Source organism: Pempheris klunzingeri, chromosome 2 (genome assembly GCF_042242105.1).
Source record: "Pempheris klunzingeri isolate RE-2024b chromosome 2, fPemKlu1.hap1, whole genome shotgun sequence".
NCBI classification, from domain to species: Eukaryota; Metazoa; Chordata; class Actinopteri; order Acropomatiformes; family Pempheridae; genus Pempheris; species Pempheris klunzingeri.
Window position 1 is genome coordinate 13,060,464 of NC_092013.1, and position 26,046 is coordinate 13,086,509.

Sequence of the window (26,046 nt, forward strand, 5' to 3'; positions counted from 1 at the left end):
ATGTGCTGTGAGCCAACTGCCATATTTTCAGAGAACAAAACAAAAAGAGAAGACAGAAAGAAAGAGATGAAGAAATAAAAAGAGAAGCAATAAAAGCCTAATGAATGTGGAGTCAATACCAGCATCAGCCGTGCTCTTCAACTGTGATATCATGGCCTTGAAATGTCCCTGAGCTTTAAGCGACTGTGAAAGTAAAGTCTGATATCGACAAGCTGCCACTGCGCTGCTGCCTGGGGCATTAGAGGCTACGAAAGGCCAGTTACACAACTTCTACAGAAGTGCTCACGGAGTCATTTCACATGTAAATGAACAGAAACTGTGCAAATGCAGACATCAAGGTAATAGAAAAAAACATTTGAGAGAGTAAATTGTGGCTTACGGACGTGTCCTGTTTCAGTAGGAATATGTGACTTGAAGTTAGTCAAGAATCCTTTGACATTTTAGTGATTTTTCGGGTATTCCATTAGAGTCTTAAAGCCCCACTTTTACGGTTAAAAAATATATTTTTTTGTACCCCACATTCTTGCCAATCAATCCTCAGTTTTTGGCAAACTATTTCAACTGTCTATCCATTATCTTTAACTAACTGTTTCAACAGCAGAGTACCCAATTTGGTTCACAAGTACCATGCAAGTTGACACAAGTTATAGATATTTGAACATACCATACAGGTATATGTATATTCTAATGTGATGAAGGGGTTAAAGCTTACCTGGTATAGGAATGACTGGTATATTCTCATTGGCAACAACCCGCGGAGAGCTGCTCTCCTCCACATAGAAGTGAGCTGTCTGGAAAAATCTCCTACAGGGACATAGAGAGAAATACAGTGGGATGTCACACTAAAGTCTATTAGGGAGTCATTATCCCATTGTTCTTAGATCCAGTCTGTCAACATCAGCATATAGAAGTTGAATAGAGTGACACAGCAGCGGCAGAAAACTGCTAATGAAAACCCCAGAGTAGTTGGGACACAGCTGATCGCACACAGATAAGAGTTGCACTGGATGTAAGCGGCTCCTGGAAACACAGTCTGAGCTGACAACAGGGAACAGGTAAACAACTCATAGCCACACACAGCTCAGGGCCAAATTTAGCTCTTTACTCCAACTTAAAACATCCAATCCAAAGAGATTCTCACTTCAGGGCAACAAACACCACTTTCCGAAAGGTCCCACTCTACTTTCATGACAACAAAATCAACTTGAAAGATGCGTTTTCTGGAGAAAATGTGTGTGATTGCTTCCAAAAGCTGCTGCACAATGCAAAGGTGTTCACTTGAAAACTAGAATTGAAAAAACCGGAAGAAACTTTTGACATTCGTTTCTCATCTATAGGTAATTCCTCTTGTATTTCGAACACCTAAATTGCTTGTATCCAAAGTTGGTCCAAAGTTTAGAGACTGAAAAAACCTGCCAAATTGATGCCAAACACTGACAGGCTGAAACAGTGGCATCGATCTCTAGAGAATATCTAGATAATTTCTGGGGATGTTACAGCTTTCTAAAAGATGAATTGTATAATGTTTTAAGGCGAAAAACATTATACATTCAAGATGTCCTTCTCTGCATAGATTACAACAAAAATCAACAAATCTTACATGATATGTAACACGTCATTTTATTTTCTTAACTTTTTAGAAAGCTCCTGTAAAACTGAGACTACCCTTAAATGAGGGATCTTTAAGGTCCTGTACCTTGCATGTCCTCTCCAGCTTCCACCCCCTCCTCACACACACACACACACACACACAGTATACTAATGAATGCATATAAAAGACCCATGTTTTATCCCAGTTCCAGCATTTCCAGGGTTTAATCCTACCTGTACTTGATGCAGAGGAGGGAGCAGATGCTTGTCATTCTTTAAGAGAGTTGGAACAAAAATAAGAAGGCTACACTGCATTTGAAATATATAGAAAGAGAGGGGGAGAGAGACAGAGAAAGACAGAGAGGGAGAGAGAGACTGAGAGAGAGTGCATGTGAGAGACAGAGGGTAAAAACAAAAAGGGAGGAGAGCTCCCCCCTGGCTTGCGTTACAGCCTCTCCATCTAATGGCTCCCTGTGGGTGCAGATGTGATGCAGCTAACTAACGCCTCCTCCCCGATTCTCTCCCAGGGTGTCAGAAGAATAGTTTTCTTTGGGGGAATGGAAACCGGGATGATATAGGCTTTCTGAATGGATGGGAGTTGTAAAAGAAAACTGGGGGAGGCATCCCATTTAACACCACATAAGCAGTACTGAGACTCTTAGATTTTTTTTCTCTCAATTGAACATCTGTGGGTTTTCAACAAACACCTCGAGCCTCAGAGGATTCCAGATGTGTACTGTAATGCCAGTAATTAATTCCATTGTCGACAGACTCGTAGCAAAACATTAACTGCAAAAATGAACAAGCTCGAAACTGAACAAGGGTAAAGAAAAAGTCAAAAAACGGTCCATTGATCACATACTTTTAAATAAACCTTTATAAATCAAATTGACTGTTATATCAAGTTGTTAATGACCAAAACATCTGTGAGCAGATAAACTTACTGACATAAATAGCTGCACTGTCACCAAGAGAATGAGGAGCAAAGAAAGTGTGAATGGGTTGATTTCATCTTTCATCATGGTCTTTTCCCCAGGGGAAGCAGGCATTGTCTGAACTGTCAGAGTTGTCACAACAACAGCTGTGATGGCCATTTCTAATCTCAGAGCTGCCCCTGCTCTTCTACTCAAATACCACGACTCTCAGTAATTCCTCCACCGACTGAATACGCTACAGTCATCTTGTTTTCAGCTGTCTAGTTTTCAAACACTTTTATGGAGCTGATAACCAGGCTGTTATTTATACCGTGTTCTTATATTATCTGAAACCACATGATTCCTCAGTAAGGTGTTGTTACCCATAAACATTTCCTCTAAGGATTCCAAACTTTAATAAAAAGTATATTAGACAAATATATTTAGAGCACATTGCAATTATTAACAAAAACTGTAAATAAAAAAAAATGCAACCTAAGCCGAGCCTTTGTAGACTACATGGGCAAATATACATGGGACCAGCTGAGGAAATGGTCCATAGTGCTATTTGTAACTCATTAACTATCCCACATGTGCTAGTGGCCTGGCCTGTGTAATTACTGGGGCTCCAACAGCATGGCTGGAAATTAGCCCAGCAGATGAAGACACAGCTGGGACCCCTGCTGGCACTGCAGGGCCTTCAGGTCTCCTGACCCTCAGCAAAGTGGGTGATGGGTCTGATGTACGACGAGCAGGCAAGAAAGCAATCTTACTACCAGGCTGTTTGAGAAGATGAAATGTGCATACATGCACATAAAGCAGACACATCTAAACTAGACAGGTCTGAGTGTGGAGCAGACTGACTGGAAAATCTAGACATGCATGCAGGCGTGTCAGTTAACTCAAAACGTGTGAAACAGTGTGTGGGTGGGACAAGTGCGGGTGAGGGGCATCTAATTATTCAAACCTCTGAGGGAGGTATCAGTGATAGCCTTACTGAGATGAGGCATTTCTGTATGTTATAGCTCTTGATGTAACAATACGTAACTGTTCTACCAAACTTTTTTGGCAGGGTGAATGAGGAGTGAAGATATTTGTATTGAACTCACCTCCAGTAAACCATCACAATCAGCAGCATTATGAGGCAGAGCAGAGTGAGAGCAGACACCACCACCAAGGGGACGATCCACACCATCCTGCCCATTCCCGGGTGAGGGGTCATGTTGGACAAGACGGTCCGGTCTGGAACATAATAGGAGCATGTTTCAAAATACTCTGAGGGCACATTTTTGTGTGTACATCAAATGAGACAATGTTGATAAAAAATGGTGCAGTCTATGTGTTACTTTTAGCCCTTTATTCTGTGTTTCCAGGGCAGATCCATGCAGGGAGGGCTGCATTAGCATGCAGTGGTGTCAGTGAAAGCATATTTTTTTTGATGCTACCACTGTGAGTCGCCAAGGTCAGACTTTTTCTAATTCTACACAAAGGGGCTTTAACTTTCAACATTACATATCTTCTGTCAAACTCTGTTATGTTCGGAAAACAGTTTCACAAGTACCAAAATGTTGGGGGTTACTGTGAAGAGTTAGCAGTAGGTCCAACCTGGGCCTGGTCTGAGCTCAATATTTAGCTTAGTAGAATATACTGAAAAAGAGCAATAAACATTTTTGACCTATTTTGGTAAAATACATACATTAATCTATGAGAGACAAAAACACATATCACTTGAGACTGATCATAATGGCAATAAAAAAAATCTCAACCTCTCATTGTGATTGCAAGAATCTTCAAAAACTCTCTGCCCTGAAGCAAACTCAATAGGATTCAATGGAATTCCTCGAGGCACAGCCCCTATGGCAGACGGCTTACCTCTGCCTTCAGGCCTCTGTGTTGAAGCTACACAAAAGCCTGGAGCGTTATCTTTGACTGTGATAGTAACCAGCGTTGTTACGGTCTTTAATCAAGTTATTTGTTATGGTAAATTGGGCCACATAACCGTTGGTAGTGTTTGCATATTTCTGCTTTGTGGAGAGGCCTTGCCTTGTATGATGGCTGAAAACGAGAGAACTACTGAGAACACGGAAAACTCAAAGGCGATACTGAGTCGAATCTGTGTGGAAGTGAGAGAGGTCTGCTCACCAGTGTGGACAGAGAAAGGCCAGAGACTCTTCCCATCGACACCGATCTTCGGAGGCAGAGTGGAGCTCTGAGGAATCTGCATCTCTGTGCTGCCATTACGAGGCTCCTGAGTGGAGATCACATTCACATCTGTGGGTTTTTTCTCTACACTGACCAACTGGTCGTCACCTGTGCTTGCAGGTTCTGTGGTGCCTTTGACTGTCGGCTTCCCTTCTCCTTTCTCTTTGGCTGTGGATGCAGGGGTGGTGATTAAAGGCTCTTTGGACACAGTGCTGTTTGCTTGCTTTCCCTCATTATCAGGTGCGGTCTTGGTTTTTCTCTTCTTCTCATCTTCTCCCTCATCCTGCTCTCCTTCTCTCTCCCCTTCCTTTTCTTCCTCCTCGCCTTCGCGTGCAGCCTCGTTCTCCTCAGATTTCAGGCCGTCTGTCTTGGAGCCCTGGGGCGGCGCCTGATCGGTGCTGGACTTGGCAGGCGGGACGGTCGGACGGGTTGGGTTCTGCGTGGCACGGGGCGCCTGTGTAGGCCAAACAGAACTCGGCAGCGAGGAGATGACCCCTCCGCCTACGCCCAGGCCTGCCAGCAAGGTGCTCGTCACCACGGAGGCCACTGTGGCCTGGCTGCCGCTAGAGGACGGGCCCATCCCTGTTGCCATGGAGACAATAGAGAAGTGGATGCCAGAGGACGTCCAAGTGGAGGAACCAGAGCTGATGGGAGCCATGTCTGCTGAGGACGCCGGAGAAATTGTGGGCTGAGGGAGATGCACAGAGAAAAAAAGTTATTCAACAGAACAACACGAATGTCACTAACATACTTAAAGAAATTCGCACCGCCACCTTCTGGTCAACTCACCATCCCAGTCTTCACAATCCGAGATCCTTCAAATATTCTTGTTGTATTCGCTGAAAAACAAAATAGCAAGGAAGCATCACTTCATGTGCCTGACGTGCAAAATTGATCCTTCCTTAAGAATACATAATGCCTTGATGGCTGGAGGATTTTGACCAGGTACCTCTGAACAGCAATGTTTGACTGAAATCACTGCGAAGGTCATGCTGACATACTGCCTGCACTCTGAACAGGTACAGGACGTCAGGGGACACATTAGTGATGACTGCTCTCTGCAAGAGAAAAGATGCACACACACACACACACACACTTCAGACCACTTGCAGATATTTTGTAAATAATATATGAATGTGTAGATGAAAATACATTTAAGACAGTGGACGATGGTTATTCACATTGCCTAAAATTAGACTATACTACACTAAGCCTCTGTTCTGTCAACAGTCTATGACCCACAAGTACGATGCATTTTAAAACCTCCATTCCTGCCTAATTCAATTGTGTTGCGCAGTTTGCAGATGGCTTTACTTATATTAAAATGGCCCTCAGGACGGATGGGTGATTGCCTCCGGTGTTGGAGAGCTGGAATTTCTCTAAAATAATTCAGATAAAGGTGTCCAGAGATAGAAACAGAAAATTGAAATGGAAATGAAGTGGGCAGAATAAGAAAGACTGACAGCAGAGAGAGAATACTGTCAGTAAAGCGACTGATGGACTGTAGTAATGGAGTGTAACTACATGCAGCACCTCATGGACATACTAATTTTTCTTTCAGTCAGCCATTTGCGGTAGATGCGTAATAATAATAATAATAATAATAATAATAATAACTTACAAAGCGCTCGACAAAACTGAAAGATATTGCATGAAAACAACAACAGACAAATAATTCACATTAATCCATTCTTTGAAAAACAGCCAATCTAATAACGTCAATCAACGTATGCGTTGTTAAAATATAGATTGTAATACCAGATTCTACTTCATCTTTGATCCTAACAGAGAATGCTCTAGCCTCTTGTGTCTCATGTTAAGACCACAGAATACAGAAAATGAAGAACAGGCTTTAGAAATGTGACGGCTCTGGCAGAGGACTTCAAGGAGCAGCACGGCTGATGGAGAGTTAAAAGGTCAGTAAATGTAGCTGGGGGAAGCTGAGAGTTGCGGGTAATCGGCACAGGGAGAATGAAATTGCTGTGAGATGGTTTCTATGTTTCACATCAGACAGAATTGTTGTGGCAGGTTTCTGAACAAGCAGCAGGTGAGACTTCTGATGGGCGCAGGACTTGTGTGAGCTGCAATAATCTTAAGCAGAGGAAATACATGTTAAGTCATCTTTCGCTGAGGATAACATTAGTTTAATTTGTGAGGCGGTTCCTGACTGCAGGAGGCTGCATTGCATATTCATTTTCAATCTGCTTGTCCAAAGTCTCTTCGCTTCAGTGACTAGTTTGTAAGTTAAAGATCCTCCAGGCACGTTCTAAGATAAAAAGATGCATGGTGTCCAACACCATTTTTTCCCAAAATAGTTAAATCACCTGGGTAAAAAAATATCAAATTTACATTTACTTTCAAATAATGTTCATTTTAAACATGAACTGCTAAATACAATGAGTCCCATTCTTGAGTGGAGGACGTTATTCGCTAATGCATTAGCTAGTTTCTAAGCATTAGAGAGAATGGAGGGTGCAATATGTGTAAAGGATTAGTCTATTCCTTTCAGATTCCACCGCCTCTGTGCAGTTGCTCCAATCAACCAGTAGAAGTCACTAATGCAGCAACAATGCATGATCCCTCACCAGCTTCCCACCCAGTGACAATGACAACTGTGTTCACTGAGATGCATGACCAAGCTGGAGCCAGTGCTGCCACCAGGGAGCTGATCCCAGGTCTCTGAACCAGTGGGTGATTGTTTAGCCCCTGAACTGTTTATATCTAAAGAGGCAGTCATGCAGACTGTCAAGACAGCTGGGGGGTCAGCGGGCTTTAAAGAGATGCACAGCTGGGTGCTCGATTCCCACAAATGGAGGGATATGTGACGAGGCAGAAGAATATATAGTGGGAAAAAGAACAGCCCTCAAGGTGTAACCTCCTGCAGGGGGAGGATATATTTCTGAGGAGACAGTGAACGCTCTGCTGGAGAGACACAGTAAGAACTGAAGTGGTAACTCAGTGCTTAAGGCACATGAGCAGAAGTGTATGATCACTGGTGTCAAAAACTTCACTGAGATCTAAGGGGACTGCACTTGAACGTTTTCCTGCACTGGTTACTAAAAGAAGTCAGGTGGTGTTCAAAGTGTTGCCTCCGATGCCTGAAAACAGACTTTTTTTTTTTTTTTCAAATTAGTTTTCAAATTGTTGAAATAAAAGAAACATATTATTTGGTTTATATTGTTTTCGTCTGAATTACTTTATGCTACAAGCACTGAGCCTGTTACACACTGACCTGCATCAGAGACTAAAATGAGTGAATAAATAGATGACGGAAAAAAAAGGCTTACACTGAGAAAAGGCCACAGGTGCATTTGTCAAAACATTACGTATATCGGTTAGACTCGTCAGTGTGTGTGACAGTCCCACGTGTCTATTCTTAGACAGGTGAGTGACAGGGGAGTATCTGCGCCCTCATATCAACCAACAGCCACATGCAGAGTTCAACACAACCTGTCACCTCCTCCACACACTGTCACTGATCCAAACACCCTCTGATCCTGCCAGATACATCTGTGGCTCTGCAAACCAAATGGAGCCATTTACATCCATCTTATTGAAAAATAAAAATAAAAAAAAGAATATAGACAATTGGCAAATTGCTTTGGTTCGGTGTGAGCAATTGTTAGTGGCAGTTGGCAGTTGATGCTCACCATACTCTGGTCCCCAGTCTTGGTGAAGGTCTTTTCATCAGCAACATCACGTTTCACCCAGCCGTAAGAGACCATGTAACTGGTGATGGGTGGGTGGTAGACAGTCAGAGGGCGCTCCCAGCTCACCATCAACGCCGTCCGGTTTAGCGGCTGGATCTTCATGTTCACTGGGGCACTGCTGCACACTGAAAGAGCAGAAAGAAGAGGGGTAAGATAACGAAACAGCATGAAAAGAAAAATGACTGCTAACCAAAAAAAAAATCACCACTTCTCTGGTGCTCGAATGCAGCTGGGTGAAAATAAGAGACTGTGGTTGGGAAGACTGCTTAACCACATGTATTTGTGTCTGTTGGTGTGTGTAAGCAGAATGCAAGACACCTTTTAACAAGCCTGTTATTACTGTCTGCTGCTGACTTGACTCAAAGCCAACGAGAAACCTCTAAGGGTACAATAAAATACAGTAACTCAATAACACAAACACTCCTGGGGGCTTGACTGGGGTCAGGCACAACCACGGGTGTAAGTGTATATCGCCAGTCTGGACACTTGTCTCTTTTTCACGCCACAAACCTGCAAGAGAGGTACAATATCACACAGCTGTAGTGTTAAACTTGTGGAACAGATAGTACCTTAACTTCCTGAGCATACATAATTTGTTCCTGTTCCTGTCTATGTAACATTAAACAGGATGCATGACAGGGATGAAAGAAAGCCCGCAAGTCAGCCTCAAGGTGGCAGTGTAGGCTGCAGCATGGATATTTACACAGGGATCTGTCAGTATGAGTAAAGGACAATCTGGACATGCTTCTCAGCACATCAGGGCAACAGCAATCAGGAACCAGTGTCAACTGATTATGTGCACATGGGGCTTCTGTCAAATTGAAACTGCCACCATAGTTTTCTCCATTTACACAGTGAAGATATGGTGCAAATTATGCATTATGATATGTGAAGGGGAGACAGGGTGGAAGGAAATCAGTCAGAGCGACATAAGGGAAAAAAAACAGCAAGAATAACTCGGGGTGCTGACAAGGTGTGACAGGTGTGAAATGCATCATAACCCGTCGGATGTCCATTGTCAACTTCAGCAGCTCAGCAAGTCATTCAACAACAGCTGAAGACATCATCACGGTTCTGCTATCTGCATCATTACTGTCGTGAAAGTCATCATCGTTTTCATTACCAACACGGGTGCACATATGTCACTAAAATCAACAGCCGGTGTACATCTACGAGATGAATATCATATAAACACACATTTTGCAACTTCAATACAACAGTGTTGAGATTCTTATTCCTTATTTTTGCTAAAAAATGGAGCAACTTCCTCTTACATGTGGGCTACTAATGTCCAGAGCTGTATTAGCTAGAAACTTAACTGATGACTTAAAATGAACTAGTGCTCCTCTAAAGTGCTCCTCAAGCTGCATCCAAATGAGATTTTTTGACTTCATCTCAGGTTCAATTGTAAAATAAAAAAATCTTCAACCGAGAAACAGTATGAATAAAACAGTGAGTGGAACATGATGTTTCGTCACTGGCAGAATTACTAAACATTTAAGTTACTCTCTAGCAAATCCTATTATTTTTCTGTGAATACATGCACTGTAACCTCCCAACATATGCCTCATGGTGGTTTCACCTCAGTCTGCAATACCACTTACAGCAGAACATGAATCTTTCTCCTGGCAGCTTCTACCATAAAGGAAAGGATGAATTGACTGTTGTCGACAAACAGCAGTTCCACTGCTTCTCTCCTCTCAAGGTTGTACAATATGTTTTAAAAAGGCGGTGTGCAGAGATTGGAATGACAGGAAAAAAGTCAACATTTTCATTGAAAACATAAAGTTTGATTGAATCTAATGTAAGCAGTATGAACTTTGCAGGAATGTCAAGCTATGTATGTCATCTGAGAGCTAAATGCCAACACGGTAACGGCAGTAATTATTTCATGATAACGTGTGACTTTGGTTGCAGCTATCACCACACTCAATATTAGATGATGTTACTAATGTTACTTTTAAGCAAAAATGTCAAATATTTTTTGCTTCTGGGTTCTTCAATGAGAGGATTTGCTTTTCTCCATTTTATAAAATTGCACATTCAATACTTTTTAGTTTCAATTTATAAGTCGGACAAAACAAGCAAGTTCAAGGAATCAACTCGAATTCGGCAAAATTGTACTGGGCATTTTTTTTTACAAAGCAATTAATCAGCTTAATGAACAAAATAATCAAATGCGTAATTGGTAATTACAATAAAAGTTAGTTGCAGCCCCATATCACCAATAACCAACCAAATTCTAACCACAGGTTTACTAAATCTGGTCTCCACACAAAAAGGCTTCCACAAGGGGATACAGCTTCTTCTTACACATGCAGTTATACACGAACGATAAAATAAATGCTGCCCTATATATCTTGACATTGTTACTGGACAAAAAATGAGTCTGCACCACACACACAAATCTGCAAGCTGTATTTTGCATCAGAAAGGTTATTAAGTAATCGAACGGCCAACAACTTTCAGGGTTGTAAAAGCCACACTGATGGAAGAGTCAGTCAAGGTGTGGCCCTGGTTCTCAAAACATTTACAAGCAAAGCCATCATTTACTGTGGGTAGATAAAATATTCCCCCGTCACACAACCTTGACAGATGTCACCCCTGAAGATAAGACTGACACCGTTTACTCCCACCGCCTACCATTAAGTGTGTATTCTTACATTTTAACACAGTGAAATGGAAATGCGAGAGACACACAAAGGGAAAACGAGCACGAGGGTGGGGAAATGGGAAAAAAAAAAAAAAAATTGAGACACACTGGTGCATATTCATTCTGCCTACTGACATGCCACAAAAGCAATTTCACAACTTAATTTGTATGGGTCTATTTTAGCTGTGCCACATATTAATGATGATTGCTGATCGGCCTTGTTAGAGTGCTCCAACTTCATCACAAGCATTCCCAATCAATTCTCCCCACCAGACACCAACAACACCACTTTAAGGCGCAGCAGCCTTTCTCATTAGTCTCCATAGTTCCTGTACTGTTCTGTTAAAGCAAGCAGTGCAAGACTCACATAAAAGAGAAAGATGAACAAAAATACTCTAATCAAACCCTGCATGAGGTCTGTGCTTTGTATTAATAAGTTCTTTTGTATAAGAATGAGTTGTAACAATGAGAGAATGACGTGCACTATGCAAGCTTCATCCAAAAATCTCCTTAAATTTGAATTATTACCTTCTATTCTGGTGATTTCAATCGCCTCAGAATGTGCACGGTCAGTAATTTTTACCCTAGTAACCCCTCCTATACTACCATCTATCTAAAGAAAGAAAATATAATTACCATCTGTGGTCCTATTGTATTTACTGACCCGCTGATTTAAGCTTGCTCCTGTGAATGGGTTTCCATGCGGAGCAGGTAGATGAGCTTTCCGAATTTGGTCCAAAATTATTTTTTATCAAAGCTCTCATTAATAACTTTCACAGGCCCTAGATCTTGGACCAGAAAATAAGGGCTGGAAAGGATTCTTTGAGGAGAAAAATGTAGTATGGAAGACAATACGTGATCAAATCACGTTAGTTTTGACACATTTGTTGTACCTTAGTATGAAGGCATCTTTGTACAATATTTGCAATGGTTTGGCCACCGCAGCAAGATTATTTTTGGCCTTTAATGGCATTATTAGATAGTGACAGAGACACAGAGGCGGAGGTCAAGCAGCAAAGGACCACCAGGGCACCCCCAAGTGACCATTGTATTAACCCATTTCCCTGAACAGTGATTGTTCAATCATAGCTGTTCAGCCTGTGTTTATCTGCTCTAATTTAAGCCAGATAACTAATTATTAGTTATTAATCTGAAAGCCAAGAGTTAGTGTATATTTTATTTCCTCATCATACTTAAAACATTAGGACTAACTAGCCCTACAGTGTAGCATGACAACAAAGCTGTTTCTTTATTTCTATGTGTTATGCATGTGTCACCAACTGGCGAGGATGCTGATTTCTTTCGTCTGGGACATGCAGCTTTGGCCTCAGTTTTTTATCTTGTACGCAGCCTTCAAGTGCATATTTAAGACCTCTTTACAGGGTAAGCCAATGTAAAGACAATGATGCTTATTTAGCTACCTAGGTACAGCTATCAAAATCTGCCAGAGACATTTATCAGTTCAGCTGGCAAACAAGCCTGCTTTTGTTTGGCTTTGTCTGAAATCACGGAGCCATTGTCTCTACCTTTTTTCAGGAGTAAATCTGTCATAGGTATCACTGTAACTTACAAATGTGCTGCATGAGAACGGAGGCTTGACAGGCGTAGCAACAGTAACTAAGTGGTTGGGACTTAGTGAGCAGTCAATTAGGACACATGCTGAAGGTTGTAAAACTGGCAAAATCGTGTGGGACTTCTGCTCATCTCTGATGTAACCTTTGCCTACACACAGTGTGCATTATGCAATAATAACCCACACTTAACTGTAATACCAATGACCATGCCTAAAGTTTACAGAAAACTCTGACTACTGCAAGTAATATAGATTATAGCAATTAGCCATTTACAAGAATTAAATTACTGAGCAATCACTGTAATTGCAGGAGATTCTTGGGTTAAAACACTAGCGCTGCGGGAGAATGTGATACAAGATAGAAGCAGAAAATAAAGCTTACCTCTTGAAGCCTCAGTGCTGTGAGGGCTTCCCACAATCTCAGTCAGATCTTTCTGCCATGCATCTTTTACAGCCGACTTAAAGACTTTTCTATTTTCCAGGTCCTGCAGGGGCCGGAAGTTGTTCCTCAGGTACTCGACAGACTTCACATGGTCCTGTTGCTCTGTTGTAAAGATGGAGTAAAAAGCATCCAGCTAGATGGAAAGAAACAGAGAATAGCTATTGAAGCATATTTCAGCGCTTTTGTTACTCTGTGTGTGTGCATGAGTGTGTGCTGCATATAATATATCATGCAGGACTGCATTTGTAGCCACTTGCCAGCAGCTGACTGTTCACAAATGGAGCACAGTATTTGCAAGAAGCATTCACACCACAGACCCCAGCAGGCACGGACCTCAATCATCATCCTGGCTACCTAGCGGGCTGTAACTTCTTAAAGGGGCAAATTTGTGGCCATTGATTGCCATGAATGATCTCCTGCTGCGTGCTGTAATGACTACACATTACAGATACTGTGGAATCAATGTGTCCTATGCGTACTTGGAGAAATGAATTACAGATTCCAGTCTGTGAGCGTCACAAACATTGTAGCGGTGGTCAATAATCTTGCAGCAGAAGTCATTTCTGAACAAAAGATTTGTACTCCTGAAAGTTGATAGAAATTCCACTGAGTCCTGCAAATTTCTACAGCACAGAGCGCTCTAGAGGATATGCAGCTGGGTAACCGAAGAATTGTATGTAAAAAAGATGCAGCAAAGGACTGTGTATGGGATCAGCAAAAAGGGGGCATGATTTGGCATATATTATCTCTCAAAACCATAGTTGGAGGTAAGCTGTAAAGCATATAGGTGAGAGCTTTAAAATGTTAGATTTTTCACCAAACGTATTTCAACCCTCTACTGTGAAAAATTTTGATCAATCAATGAACATTTAAATGAATTCAAGTGATAATCATGCAAATAAGATTTGCATGCAAATAAATTACTGTGAAGTCATTGTCTATCACAACACAATGCTGATTGAGCCTGTGCCTCACTGAGCCTAAAGCCCTTGCATCACAGTATTATGAACTGGGTGTCAGTGGGAAAAATGACAAGTGGTGCACAGTTAGTGACGTGTTTTCCATCTCCCAGAGGTGGTTGGTCCGCCAGAGCGGATAGGCGGAGCTAACACAGCAGGCTACGGATGAACAAGCAAACAAAAGATTGACTTTACTACGATTAAACTTCAAAAATAAGTGCAAAATCTTCAGTAAGAATTTGGATTGTAAGAGATCGATCATTTTTGTTTAGATTTCTTGTACTCCTCTACACATGTAGACAAATACATAGACCGCCACCTGAATTAGGAAAGAGTTTTGTGTTGACTATGGAGGGAATGATAAAAGGAACTTATACAGATGGCTTCAAGATAATATAACAGGAAGCATTATGTAAATATCTATGTAAAAATAGAAATGGGAATTAGAAATGAATATTATTATCGCTGATGAAATGTGGGAAAAGACCTCCCTTTAGGGTCGCAAATTAACAAACACTTCCTGAAGAGTTAGAATGGAAAACTAAAATGGGAGTATTTAAAACTCCTCTTGTGTTAACATGATACGGTAACAACTCAGTCTTATATTCATCCTTTTTGGTTTTATACGCATGCATGTATAGTGATGATACAGTGACAAACTAACTTTTCCTGACCCTCTCTTCTGTCATTACCAGTGTTTCCCAAAGGGCATTTGAAGAAGTGTGTAGTTTAATATTTATGTGACTGCATATTGTTTAGAATGAGGTCAACTGGGTGCCTCCAAGAATGGAGCCTGGATATGATAGGTCGATGCCTTTCTTACATTTGTCAAGTGATTTATGTGCCGTGTTTGTTTGTTCACTTCTGTATGACTGCATATGGAAATAAAGGAAAAAGTGCAAATCCAAAGAAAAAGTAACAAGCTTGACATTTAGATGAAGCTAACTGTATAGGGTTTAATTAATTTCAAAACCTGCACACATAAAGACCAGGTGCGGTCACATGATACAAGTGCACAGAACAGTATCAACAAGCAGAAAAACTTTTCTGCCCCGCGTGCACAAATGCGGTCCTGCGAGCCGCGACCCGCACAAGCTCAACCCTCCCTGTACAACAACACTCAACACTCGTCAAGTTGACTTTTGAGACTTTGGAGCTGGGGATGGAATAGACGATGGCTGATGTTTGCCCTCCTTTGATTCGTCAATTTCAACACCCGTAGTCTCCTGCGAGAAGCCGCCTTTGCCGAAATTGAATACTTCACTAGTCCACAGCCCTACATACAGTTTATACAGCGGTATTAAGCAATTGCATGTAATGTACAGTACATGTGTGTAGAGATTCTGACACACACACAAGGGTTTGCAAGGGTGCTTTTCCCATTAAAGAGACTGTTCTGTGCGCAGATTTTGAGACTAAAGAGAACAAAACAGAGATCTTCGAGATTGTTATTCTAACATTTCGGCACTTGAGCACTTAAAGCATCCATGTGTGGCAGGTATTCTATTTAAGAGCCTACAGTCACTGTCTCAGAAAAACAGCATGATATACAGTATGTATAAGAGCCCTCCCATATGGCCATTCAAAGGCCACTGAATGGCTCCTCCTTCCTGCTTAATCATCCACTATATAGGCAGTTACGGTTTCATATGCAGGAAAAGGGAAAGGGAGAGGAGAAGCAGATGAGGGAAAAACTCGCTTGTGCATCGACACTGTGGGACAGCAAGTGATCCACTGACTGCGTGCGAATGGGATCTGACTGTGTGTGAAGACTAATGCTGTCTTGGCATGTGTGTGTGCTTGTGGACTTACCTGCGAGTGGGACAGATACACAGGCCTGGAGAAGATGATCCACTCAACTACTTTGCTGCAGGGCGGCGTAGTCAGGGAGCCCGTGTATCGGTAATAACTGTCCAGTGACGATGGCAGCAGATCCCTCAGGATGAATGACCTGAGGTTGGTCTCCTTTTCTGCGTAGAGCCAGGGATCAAAACTTGTCAATACACAGAAATGAAAAGCACAGTTTTCTGTGCAGGCACGAAAACACCATATCTCTCGCTCTTTAATGAAAAACCCTGTATATCATGAGTTACATTTATACATTTACAAGGAGATTTCATTTTCTGTCTCCTTGAGGCAATTTTACAGCTTTCCTCAATCCCCCACCAGTGGAACGGTGGTGGCAACAGTTAAAAGCCTCACCACTTGTTATCACCCTGGCCAGATCTCTGTACTCAGATGGGCTGAGAGAAGGGCAAGGGGAGGGGAGTCACATAAAATGGCTAGAAATGGCCAGTTGATCTGTGGCTAGGTGGTAACCTGTTCTGCACCATGGAGCAGCTGTGGCATGGGCAACAGGGATTAAGACGGATCCAAATGGTTTCAAAATCTGTTCTATCCTCCATGATCAGAACCAGACAGGGCCATGTAGAAAAAAAAAAGCCCCCAAAAAAACAAGCAGGAATCAGTTTGTGATCCAGAGGAAGACACCTTTATCGCCTACAAATACGCTGTGTGGGCTTTGCGAGTGGGCTTGTTTTTTCCTTGAATTATGACGTGCAAAACCCAAATAAAGCTGAATTTATGTCAAATCCAATCTCTCACAGCTCATGACCTTATCTAAAAAAAACAGAGGTTTGGAGTGATAGGACTGATAGGACTACTGAGGCGCTAGAAACCTCGCCCCCATGCTTCATCTGTACCCACAGTCAAATTCAGTATTCACAGCCTTTCTTCTCCCCGTCTTCAGACGGCGTACGTGCCCTATCGCTCATGGGCCGTCGAGATGCTGATGGATGGATGACTGTAGGATAACGAGTTAGTGGAAAACCAACCACCCTAACGGGGAGGAGGCGAGAAGCATTTAGCAGCCAGCAGGAAGAGAGTCCAAAAACCACCACACCCACACAGAGCTCTCTTTTAGCTGGGAGATGAGAGATAGCGTGGTGTTAGTATGAACATCTGTGTAGCTGCACGGCACAGCACACAGTTCAGCCACTTTTGGAGATGGATGGGATTTATTTATCAAGGTTATATAACAAAAGAAAAATGGAGCTTAAATACCTCTGTGAAATGAAAACCACAGACGAGATGGCCTTTACACTGAAAACACACCAATCAGAAAATAGGCTATTTTCTTTGTAACATCAGTGAAATTTCTACACCTGAAATTTCACTGATCAAAGTGACTCATTCTGAGGCCAATTCACATGTTTCTTTTTTACCTTACATGCTTGTCTTTTCCTGCTCATTCAAATAGATTCAAAAAAAGTTTTTTTCCCCCCCCCCAACGCAAAAAGTCATAACCTCATCAGCACACATTGCACAACATCAAACATCCATCTCCAGAAAGTACAGGGAGTGGAACTATAATTAGAAACGACGCAATGGAGCCCAGCACTAGTCTTGTGAAAGCGGCGTGGGTACAGAGCAATTACTCCATCCTCCTATATATCCTCATCCATTTACATGTCCTTGTCAGTGTATGCTTATGCTCACATAAAGACCATCAGGCAGGTTGTAAAACAAGTCATACGTGTCTGTGTAAACAGAGCAGCAGTAAAGGATTACAGTCATGCCAAAACATCTGCTTATGGTCCGCATTAAGTCGTGCATGCAGTAAAGTCAGCACAGCAGCAGTAATCTAAGACAATATGCCATGAGGAATAGCGCCATGGCATTCAACACAAGTCGTCAACAGTTTAAATGTGAATACTGCATGAGCCATCAGAGGAGGCTATACATGTTCGTCTGAGTCAGAATAAAACAGAGCGTCGTCTAATTGAGGCTCAGATGAAATTAATAGTTCTTTCTCTGTGTGTGAAGCTCCTTGGAGGTCTCCTACTGTGGAGCTACGCTAGTGAAGGAGAGGCGGTATCTTGTAAATTTTGCCTCCTTTTGAAGTTAAACTCTGCTCATATCTTGTGTTTAGACACTAATTTGGGATTTAAAAAAAAAAAAGAAAAAGCAAAAGAAGACCAATGCTTAAGCAGCTGAGCATCAATCTTTGTTTATGGAGGCTGGATGGAGGACGATGTCTATATTGTCACAAGGAATTTACCTCTAGGATCAACCAAAACCTCAACAGCAGCAATGTCAGAGAGATTTTGTAAAGGATAATTGCTTTTTTGAATATCCCACATGAACTTAATTCCCACAGTATTGTTGAGCAGGAGATCAGAGGACAGTAACCACACAAGAAACATAAAACAACAAATATGTATATCTACATATTATGTAAATACACTCACCACATACATAATATAAGATTGTTCTATATAAAGCAGAGCTTCTAAAGGGGTTATTTTTCCCCACTGCTTACCATGATGCACTACTCCTTTCAATCCCTGGATGATGGGGTCCACGGCAGGATTGTCTTTTTGCCCCAGCTGCGGGAAATATCCAGAGACCAGGGATTACAAAAGGGATTACAAAACCCAAACAATAATCTGACATAATTACTAAAGACGATCAATATGAGCAAAGCGCTGGCGGTGGACACAAAAAGGGCAACATATCAATACGATATAATCTGACAGCGTCTAATACCATCTAACACCATCTGCTGTTATTTGGAAGTTTGTGATGTTCAACTTCTAATGTGATTTTCTGGGTCGACTACAGAGTTGATTAAGTCCTTTCTTTTGTGAGGCTGTTGTTTCAGGTGTGTCTACTCAAAAATCATACATAACACCCAAATACCTACCAGATACCCTGATTAACAGAATTTAATGATAGTTTAAGGAAAATTATGATTACATCCTATTTTGACTTTTTTAAATTAATACTCATGGATCAACACAACACCATATATACACACTAAACATTAAAAACATCTGATAGCTGTATGTGCTTTGTATTTTGTAGCTGTTGCTATCCAGTAACTCTGTGCGGCCATTTGATTGTTAACTATACTGTGTACTCTCCAGAGACGACTAATAGCAGTGTTGATTTGGTCCTTAACTATCAGGCCTACTATTCATTCTTCGCAATGACTGACGACTGGAAAATATTGTTCAGTCCCACATTCTACAATATTCCCAATGTCCTACTTAAGAGGCAAAACTGGACAAAACAGTATTGGGATGTGGGGACCAATCTTCCCTTGCTCAACACTAATTCAGGTCAGTCTGAGGAGAATAATTGTGTTGAACTGAATGCTGAATGTGGATAATATGCACACCTTAGAGGCCATTAATAGGCCTTTGGGGAGCATAGGAAGAACTCTCCTCATTGATTAGAAATGGTAAATCTGAGCCAATGTGTGTGTGCCCACTTAAAAGCCCCTCGCACTGTAAACTGCTATTCAGCGGATTGTGTACGGTGGTGCTAATTGCAGTAAGCAATAGGGCTGTCAGGACCCAGCGGAGGCATTTAGGTCCTCGTACACATACTGTTTTATCACTGTCTGAGAGTAGACCTACATTACAAACACCTGTGTCCCCATTCCAGCCTCCCACTTCTCGAAAGCTGACCCTTCCCTATATACTATTAAGCTGAATGTTAGCCCGCATTGATCACCTGCCATCAATTGTGAAGATACCGCTAATAGAAATTAAGAGGATAGTATGGAGAGGGGACCCTGAAGTTGTCAGTGCTGCTAGTGTACGCTTTTTCACGTCTCATAAATCTCCGAGGTGTTTTTACAGTTAACAGAAATGAGGACCATTGTTGTCCATGAAGAGCTTATGTGCGCAGACCTTCGGGGGACATTTCGTAGTATCTCAGTAAGCAATCTGCAGTGTGCCAGAGAACAGAAAAATAATCAGCTACAAGGTGAAGAGCAACTCTCCTATAACAACACGCAGGTGACAAAGATCGCTTCTAATGCATATCTATCATTTACTGAGCTCACACAGATATTCACGTCTTCTTTCTTTTCATAATTGGACTAAAATAATTCCAACTATCCCCTTTAGGTCAGGATTACCTTGCCATTTTACCTCGCCTCGCAATATCTTCTTTCATCCTATTTACTTTAACTCTTGCTGTTAATTTCTTGCTAAGATTGTGTCAGTTCATCCTCTGTTATATTCATTCATTTATCTCCTTAGGTTTGCAAACTATTTCTTACAGTTGGCGGTAAGCACTATTTTATGTAAACAAAGTCATTTTATAAGCCAATTAAAAAAGGATATTTTCCACCGAGGCAACACCACCGACAACCAAATGAAGAACAATTACAAGGAGGCTTTCCTTAAGAGCAACGTGACCTCCGAGAAAACTAAATTGTGGATATGTCGAAGCATCATGAGCATTACATGTTTTAACAAGAGAAAGAGCCTACAGCCATGCTGCGAGACTGGACTAAAGCACAGCTGTGCTTTGAGCTGAAATGCTATCGTCAGCACGCTCACAATGATGATGCTCAACATTGGGAATGTCTGTGGTTTTGCAGGTTTTTGGTCATAAACAAAAGTATTGGACAAATACAAAATTACTAAAGTGATGATGGCACTATGAAAACTTGGGGTACCACAGCGATACTGTACAGATACAGCGTTTCCGTCTGGACCAAAGTGTTGGACAGACAGACGGAAAGAGCTTTCCATCCCTAAAGCCATGCCATCAGCATCGAAACACCCATGCTCTGTAAATGCACTTGTGTAGTCTTGGCTTTCTACAGCTTACATATGTTTTGACCTTCAGACCTGGCAATACTTTACCTCAAAGAAAACGGCCATGGCAGAAATGATGCGTCTTTCCTTGATAGCAGCGCTGAGGCTGTCAAAGTCATCTGAATTGTAAAGGTAGATCTGCATCTGGGATGGGAAACAGAGCATAAACAGCTTGAGGAGTGGACAAGGAGAACGAACAGTCCTGTCATCAATCACTTGGACACACTGCTGAGGAGCTGATGAAAAGCTGTTTTGAGGGGCATAAAAGAGGGTGTATTTATCACTCTCATAAATCTCCCATAATCTGTGTCATTCCTTTTTGTGTTCTGCCACTCCTGGAGGATGCTGAAGAAATACAGCATCCCATTCCTCAGGGTGACTGCCCTCACAGAAACTGTCATGAGCAGAGAGGAAGAACTGGAGGACTGTGCTTTTTTCCTGCGGTGAGATCTAACAGAATGTATGCTTTTAATCATGGCTCCCAATTACCTTAAATCACCCACAACATTGCCTCTGATTTCACAACAAAGCTGAAAATGTGTGAGTGTAATGTGAAAACCATCAAGTCAGAGCACATATATACCAGTCACGGCTCTGGTTTCCTATGAAAAAAAGATTTCCATTTCTTTCATTTCAAAGCAAGCGTATTATGGCAGTGCTGATCGAAATCAGCAAATGAATCTAAAAGTAGCCATTGGAGCTGTCCATCATGTCACTGTCTCCAGCTGCCTCTTTAAAATGAAAACCCTTTCATGTCACTGAACCGAGCTAATTGGCAATAAGAGAAAAGTCCTAGATTTTGATTTAATTAAAGGGTATGCTTGCCTTCTTTCTTTTTCCAAGGGAAATTATGAGAAATCCCTTGCCACAATTGGCCGTGCTGACAACAAATAAAGAAAGGAAGAATAAATAAGCATATAAATAAGAATAGATCCATTAATGCATACTGCAGGCACAGACCAGGTACAAAATGACTTTATCCGGATAATTTAAGTGAATTTAAGTGATCTGTTTCTTCCAGAGTTCCTTTAACTGCAGCCTTTAATTGAACTAATTTGTTGTCTGAGAACTCAGCAAGAAAGAGCTCTGGCCATTCATCACCCTTCAGATGTTATTAACTACACTACCCAATTAAGCCGCCCCCCTTAGGCTTCATTTATTCACTGACATCAGCTCATGTGACCTGCTCTTGTTAACAGCACAGTGGAAAACATGATATTCAATTATCAAACATTTTCGCAGCAGCCAATAAAGATAAATGTTGCCAACAGCGATCTGAATCACTTGATTGCACGCTTCACTTCACTGTATGCTTGCGAGCTCTGATGCAAAAGCCCCTCATTCATTCGCATCCGCAGATATCATTGAAAGTTGTTGATTTTAAGCAGGACAGACAGGTGGTCTGACCAATCCTTAAGCTCTCTGAAGACACTCACACATATACACATGCTTGCTTTTGTCTTTACAAAATTTGCCATGCTATTATACAGAGAAATATGTCAAAAAAAAAAAATCAGAAAATCTTGAGTTCCAATACCCAATGACAGCTTGCGAGAGACCAGAGGTAACAGAAGGAAACTGAGAGACAACAAAACATCATTTGAGCTTTATAATTTACCCCCAGTTTCTCCATAGAGCACGCAGCCCATGCCGTCCACATCTCCTGAGCCCTTTCCTTGTTCTAAATTCATTTCATGGGCCTCAATTTTTTTGTTTCGTTTTCTGGCAGTGCAAACACAAGTGCTGAAAGCTGCTCTGCATTCCCAAGTTCCATTTAAGCACAAACAGGTGAAAAACAAAGTCATGTTTGGCATGATTTCCCAAGACGGCGAGATATTGAAGCAAGACAAGAAAACTACAAGAAATAAGTTTGTGCACGGAGAGATCTTAGATTTCTCAGCAGCACAAATGTATTCGTCTTTCCTTACTTCCTTATTCTTTACAACAACGGTGCCACAGCGGCATTTTGTTGTTAACAGGTAAATGTGTCTTTTTTAACACAGTATGATGCTCCTGCAAAGTGTTAGAGAGCTCATTTTCATGTCAGATAAAGTGTCACAAATTTAGTACAGTAGGTGTTGCTGATATATGAAACCTGGTGCTTCACTTTACAGATAACTGACAGAGACACAGACAACAAAAGTGAGCACAAGTAAATAAGATGACAGTGGAGTGTGTGTCAGTAAACCCAGATTCTAATAGTTTATTTATTATCCATGCTCATTCAAAATAACAACATCAACACTATGTTTGCTACATTAAGAAGAAGATTCATGCCCATGTACTAGAGTTCATGTTGACTTGATGCTAACACGGCTGAGTGGGGCTCAACCTGGTAAATACATATGACTGCTTGTGCCTGTATAACAGCCAACGTTACAGATGCTGTTAAACACCAATGTGAAAACCACGGTGTTGGTTTCATGGCATATGGCCCCTTAAAAAAATATTATAGCTGTCGAAATGGATGTGTCAATTAATTCCAAAAATTTAACATATTAAAAAAATGAATGTATTTGTGTTTGTTTACTTCCTGTGCTGTTGCAGTCAGTGTCTCACTGTGCGTTGCTTTCAATCCAAACCCCACACTTCATTTTCCAATGCAGAGTGTTTCAGGCACAGCTAAGAAATTTTTCAGCAATAAAGAAAAAATAAATAAATAGATAAAAACAAAAGAACAAATTATGGCTAGTGCAGCACCACTGTTGTCAAGCGACCACACCAAGCTGCAGTGATTGTAGCTTTTCAAATTTCACTGCATATTTTATTTTTTTTGTCTTTTTTGCTGAAATTCGTGAAACCTGTCGTCACGGTCACGGCCTTGCCTCCATTTTCTCCTGGTGTTTCTTGGGTCTCCTGTGCATCCCTGTTTGTTTCTATATGTGTGTGAGTGTGGTGCTCCCTTCACTCTCCCAGCTCTCTGACTGCTGCTCGGCCTACACGTGAAGCTCGTACACTCAGAAAACTGCGGAATTAGAGATGGTAGATCTCACAGATCTTACAGTAGTTTGCCTCGGTCTGTTTTGAGATGCCATGTGCTCTGGAGGTGTTTATAGTGCATGTAAGAAATTCTTCTAAGCTGATATCTAATTTTAATGGCCTAGATGGTTTTGAAACTCATCTGGCACGTTATTATTATCTATGCTCGTGCATATCAGAAATCTGCCTTTCAAGCTGACGGTCAGTTTTGAAGACCTTGATGGTTTTATTGGAAATCTGTTGGTAAAAGGAGAGAGTTCAGAGTTAAAAAGATTTAAATATATATCCTTCTTGTTAATTCACTGTTAATTCTGTGATTTTACATTTAAATATCCATTATTACAAGATGAATCACGATTAATCACAGAAGATTGTACACTTAAGTAGGTAATCTGTTATAATGGATTGACAGCCTCAAAAATACATATTTGCAATCTTGATCATATGTTACTGTTGCTATGATGGCGGTTTCAAATCCGACACTATAAGCACACTTCATCCTTTTATTGCTATGGTCGACCTGAGAGCTCAATGCACCACAATGTGATACAAGGAGACAGACAACAAACAAACAGCGACGGAGATGTATTTAGTTATATTTTCTGTATTTGGCTGTATTTTCTGTATTTACACTTGCATTTTATGTCTGTCTGTCTTTTTATTTTTCTTTAAAAGTTGCAGTGTAGTGCTCTCAGGGTCGCCATATCCATTCCCATTCATCTTGACTTATCTGAGACTCACTGTGTATTTTTAATCAACCTGTTGTAGATACGTTTTCAGTGCTACTGGAGCTTTTCTCTTTCTGAAAAGCACTATACAGTGCACCAACCCTAACACTTCATACAGCCGCAGTATTGTGTGCAAACATACCCTTCTAACATGTGATTTGTAATCCATGTATAATTAATCTAACCTTGGTGACATCCTAATATATTATTAGAAATGATCTCCCTATGGTACCCTGAGGCGGAAAAAAAAAAATCCACTGTTTCATTTTTCATTGTGCTGTTTGAGCGAACAGGTGGTCCATCTATCGATTTCCCCACTTCACTCCCACGAAAAAGACCGTGGTTAGATTAATGTCAAGCTCAGGAGCCACAGGCCGAGCAGCCCATAGTTTTTTGTTTTTTTTTAAACATGAGCACGTTACAAAGGCAAAGCAGCTCCATAATACAGCTCACTGAGTTTGTCTTTCCACCCTTTGTGCATAATGTGTGAACTATATTTGTGTGTTTTCAAGCTGGTCAGGTGGGATACATGCTTTCATTCTTTTTTTTTCCCTCAACCATAAGAGTAAATGCTTTATGCGGTGTGTTACAAGTGACTTAAGGCAGAATGTGACTCATTTGGAGTGGAGAGATAATTAGACAACAGATTGGAAAACGGTCTCTGTTTAGCAGAGACAAATAAGCCCTGGAGCTCAACCTCCAAGGTCATACTGCTCGGCTCTCGAAAAACAAAACGTATACACAACAAAACAAACGCCAACCTCTGCTGTAAAAGATCACTGTGTATATGAAACACAGACATTTCTAAAGAGTGTTGTTGCACATGTGGTGTCAGATGTAATGTAATCTCAAATACATCAAATTCTGTCAAGGAATAAATATGAAATATGAAAATGCCACATCTTACAGGATGAAACAGTTAAATGGCCAAAGGCTAGATCCTGCATAAACAGGTTCCCTTTCAACCATTCATCATTCGATTTCACTCTCTCACCTCCTTGTTCCCGAGTGTGAAATAATGCATCAGGTTTAATCAGGAATCATTTCTGAGAAAACAGACCTCCCACTCAGGGCTGTTTCTGCATATACTGTGTGTGTGTGTGTGTGTGTGTGTGTATACACACACACACACACACACACACACACACACACACACACACACACACACACACACACACACACACACACACACATATACACTACTCACAAAAAGTTAGGGATATTCGGCTTTCAGGTGAAATTTCAGGATGAACCTAAAATGCATTCTAAACTTTCCAGGTGAACTTAATGTGACCTTCTCTAAACTTTTGAATGCACATGTCCAACTGTTCAGTGTTTCAGTACTTTTTGCACAAGTTGCTGTTCTCTAACAAGAAGCTTAACAGCAACATTCACAACAGGTTTGATCCATGAATCGACCAATACATTTCCTGCTTCAGTTAGAATTGGTATTTAAACAGTCCTCCTCATCCTGCTGTTCACATTCTGACATCATGAGACCAAGACGACACCTAACAATTGATCAACAGCACCTCGCCATTGTGAGGCTTCAAACAGGAAGTCCTCAGACGGAGGTGTTCACTGAGCTTAGAGGGTCACAGAGTGTCATCAGGAGGTTGTAACAGTGATACAGAGAGACTGGAAGAGTCACAGAAAGGAGAGGAGTGGACGTCCTTTGG

At 41.3% G+C, this 26,046-nt stretch overlaps 1 protein-coding gene across 1 annotated transcript in view; it reads right to left on the reverse strand.

Annotated features, from left to right (window-relative positions):
- The window catches only part of ca16b (carbonic anhydrase XVI b), a 77,961-nt gene that overhangs the window by 14,151 nt on the left and 37,764 nt on the right, over positions 1 to 26,046 (reverse strand). The window contains exons 4-13 of the mRNA XM_070837629.1: positions 20,709 to 20,804; positions 18,365 to 18,431; positions 15,856 to 16,013; positions 13,025 to 13,217; positions 8,357 to 8,541; positions 5,656 to 5,764; positions 5,496 to 5,545; positions 4,647 to 5,394; positions 3,614 to 3,746; positions 713 to 804 (exon numbers count right to left, since the gene is read on the reverse strand). Coding sequence (XP_070693730.1) covers positions 713 to 804; positions 3,614 to 3,746; positions 4,647 to 5,394; positions 5,496 to 5,545; positions 5,656 to 5,764; positions 8,357 to 8,541; positions 13,025 to 13,217; positions 15,856 to 16,013; positions 18,365 to 18,431; positions 20,709 to 20,804 — 1,831 coding nt within the window. The remainder of the gene's footprint in view (positions 1 to 712; positions 805 to 3,613; positions 3,747 to 4,646; positions 5,395 to 5,495; positions 5,546 to 5,655; positions 5,765 to 8,356; positions 8,542 to 13,024; positions 13,218 to 15,855; positions 16,014 to 18,364; positions 18,432 to 20,708; positions 20,805 to 26,046) is intronic.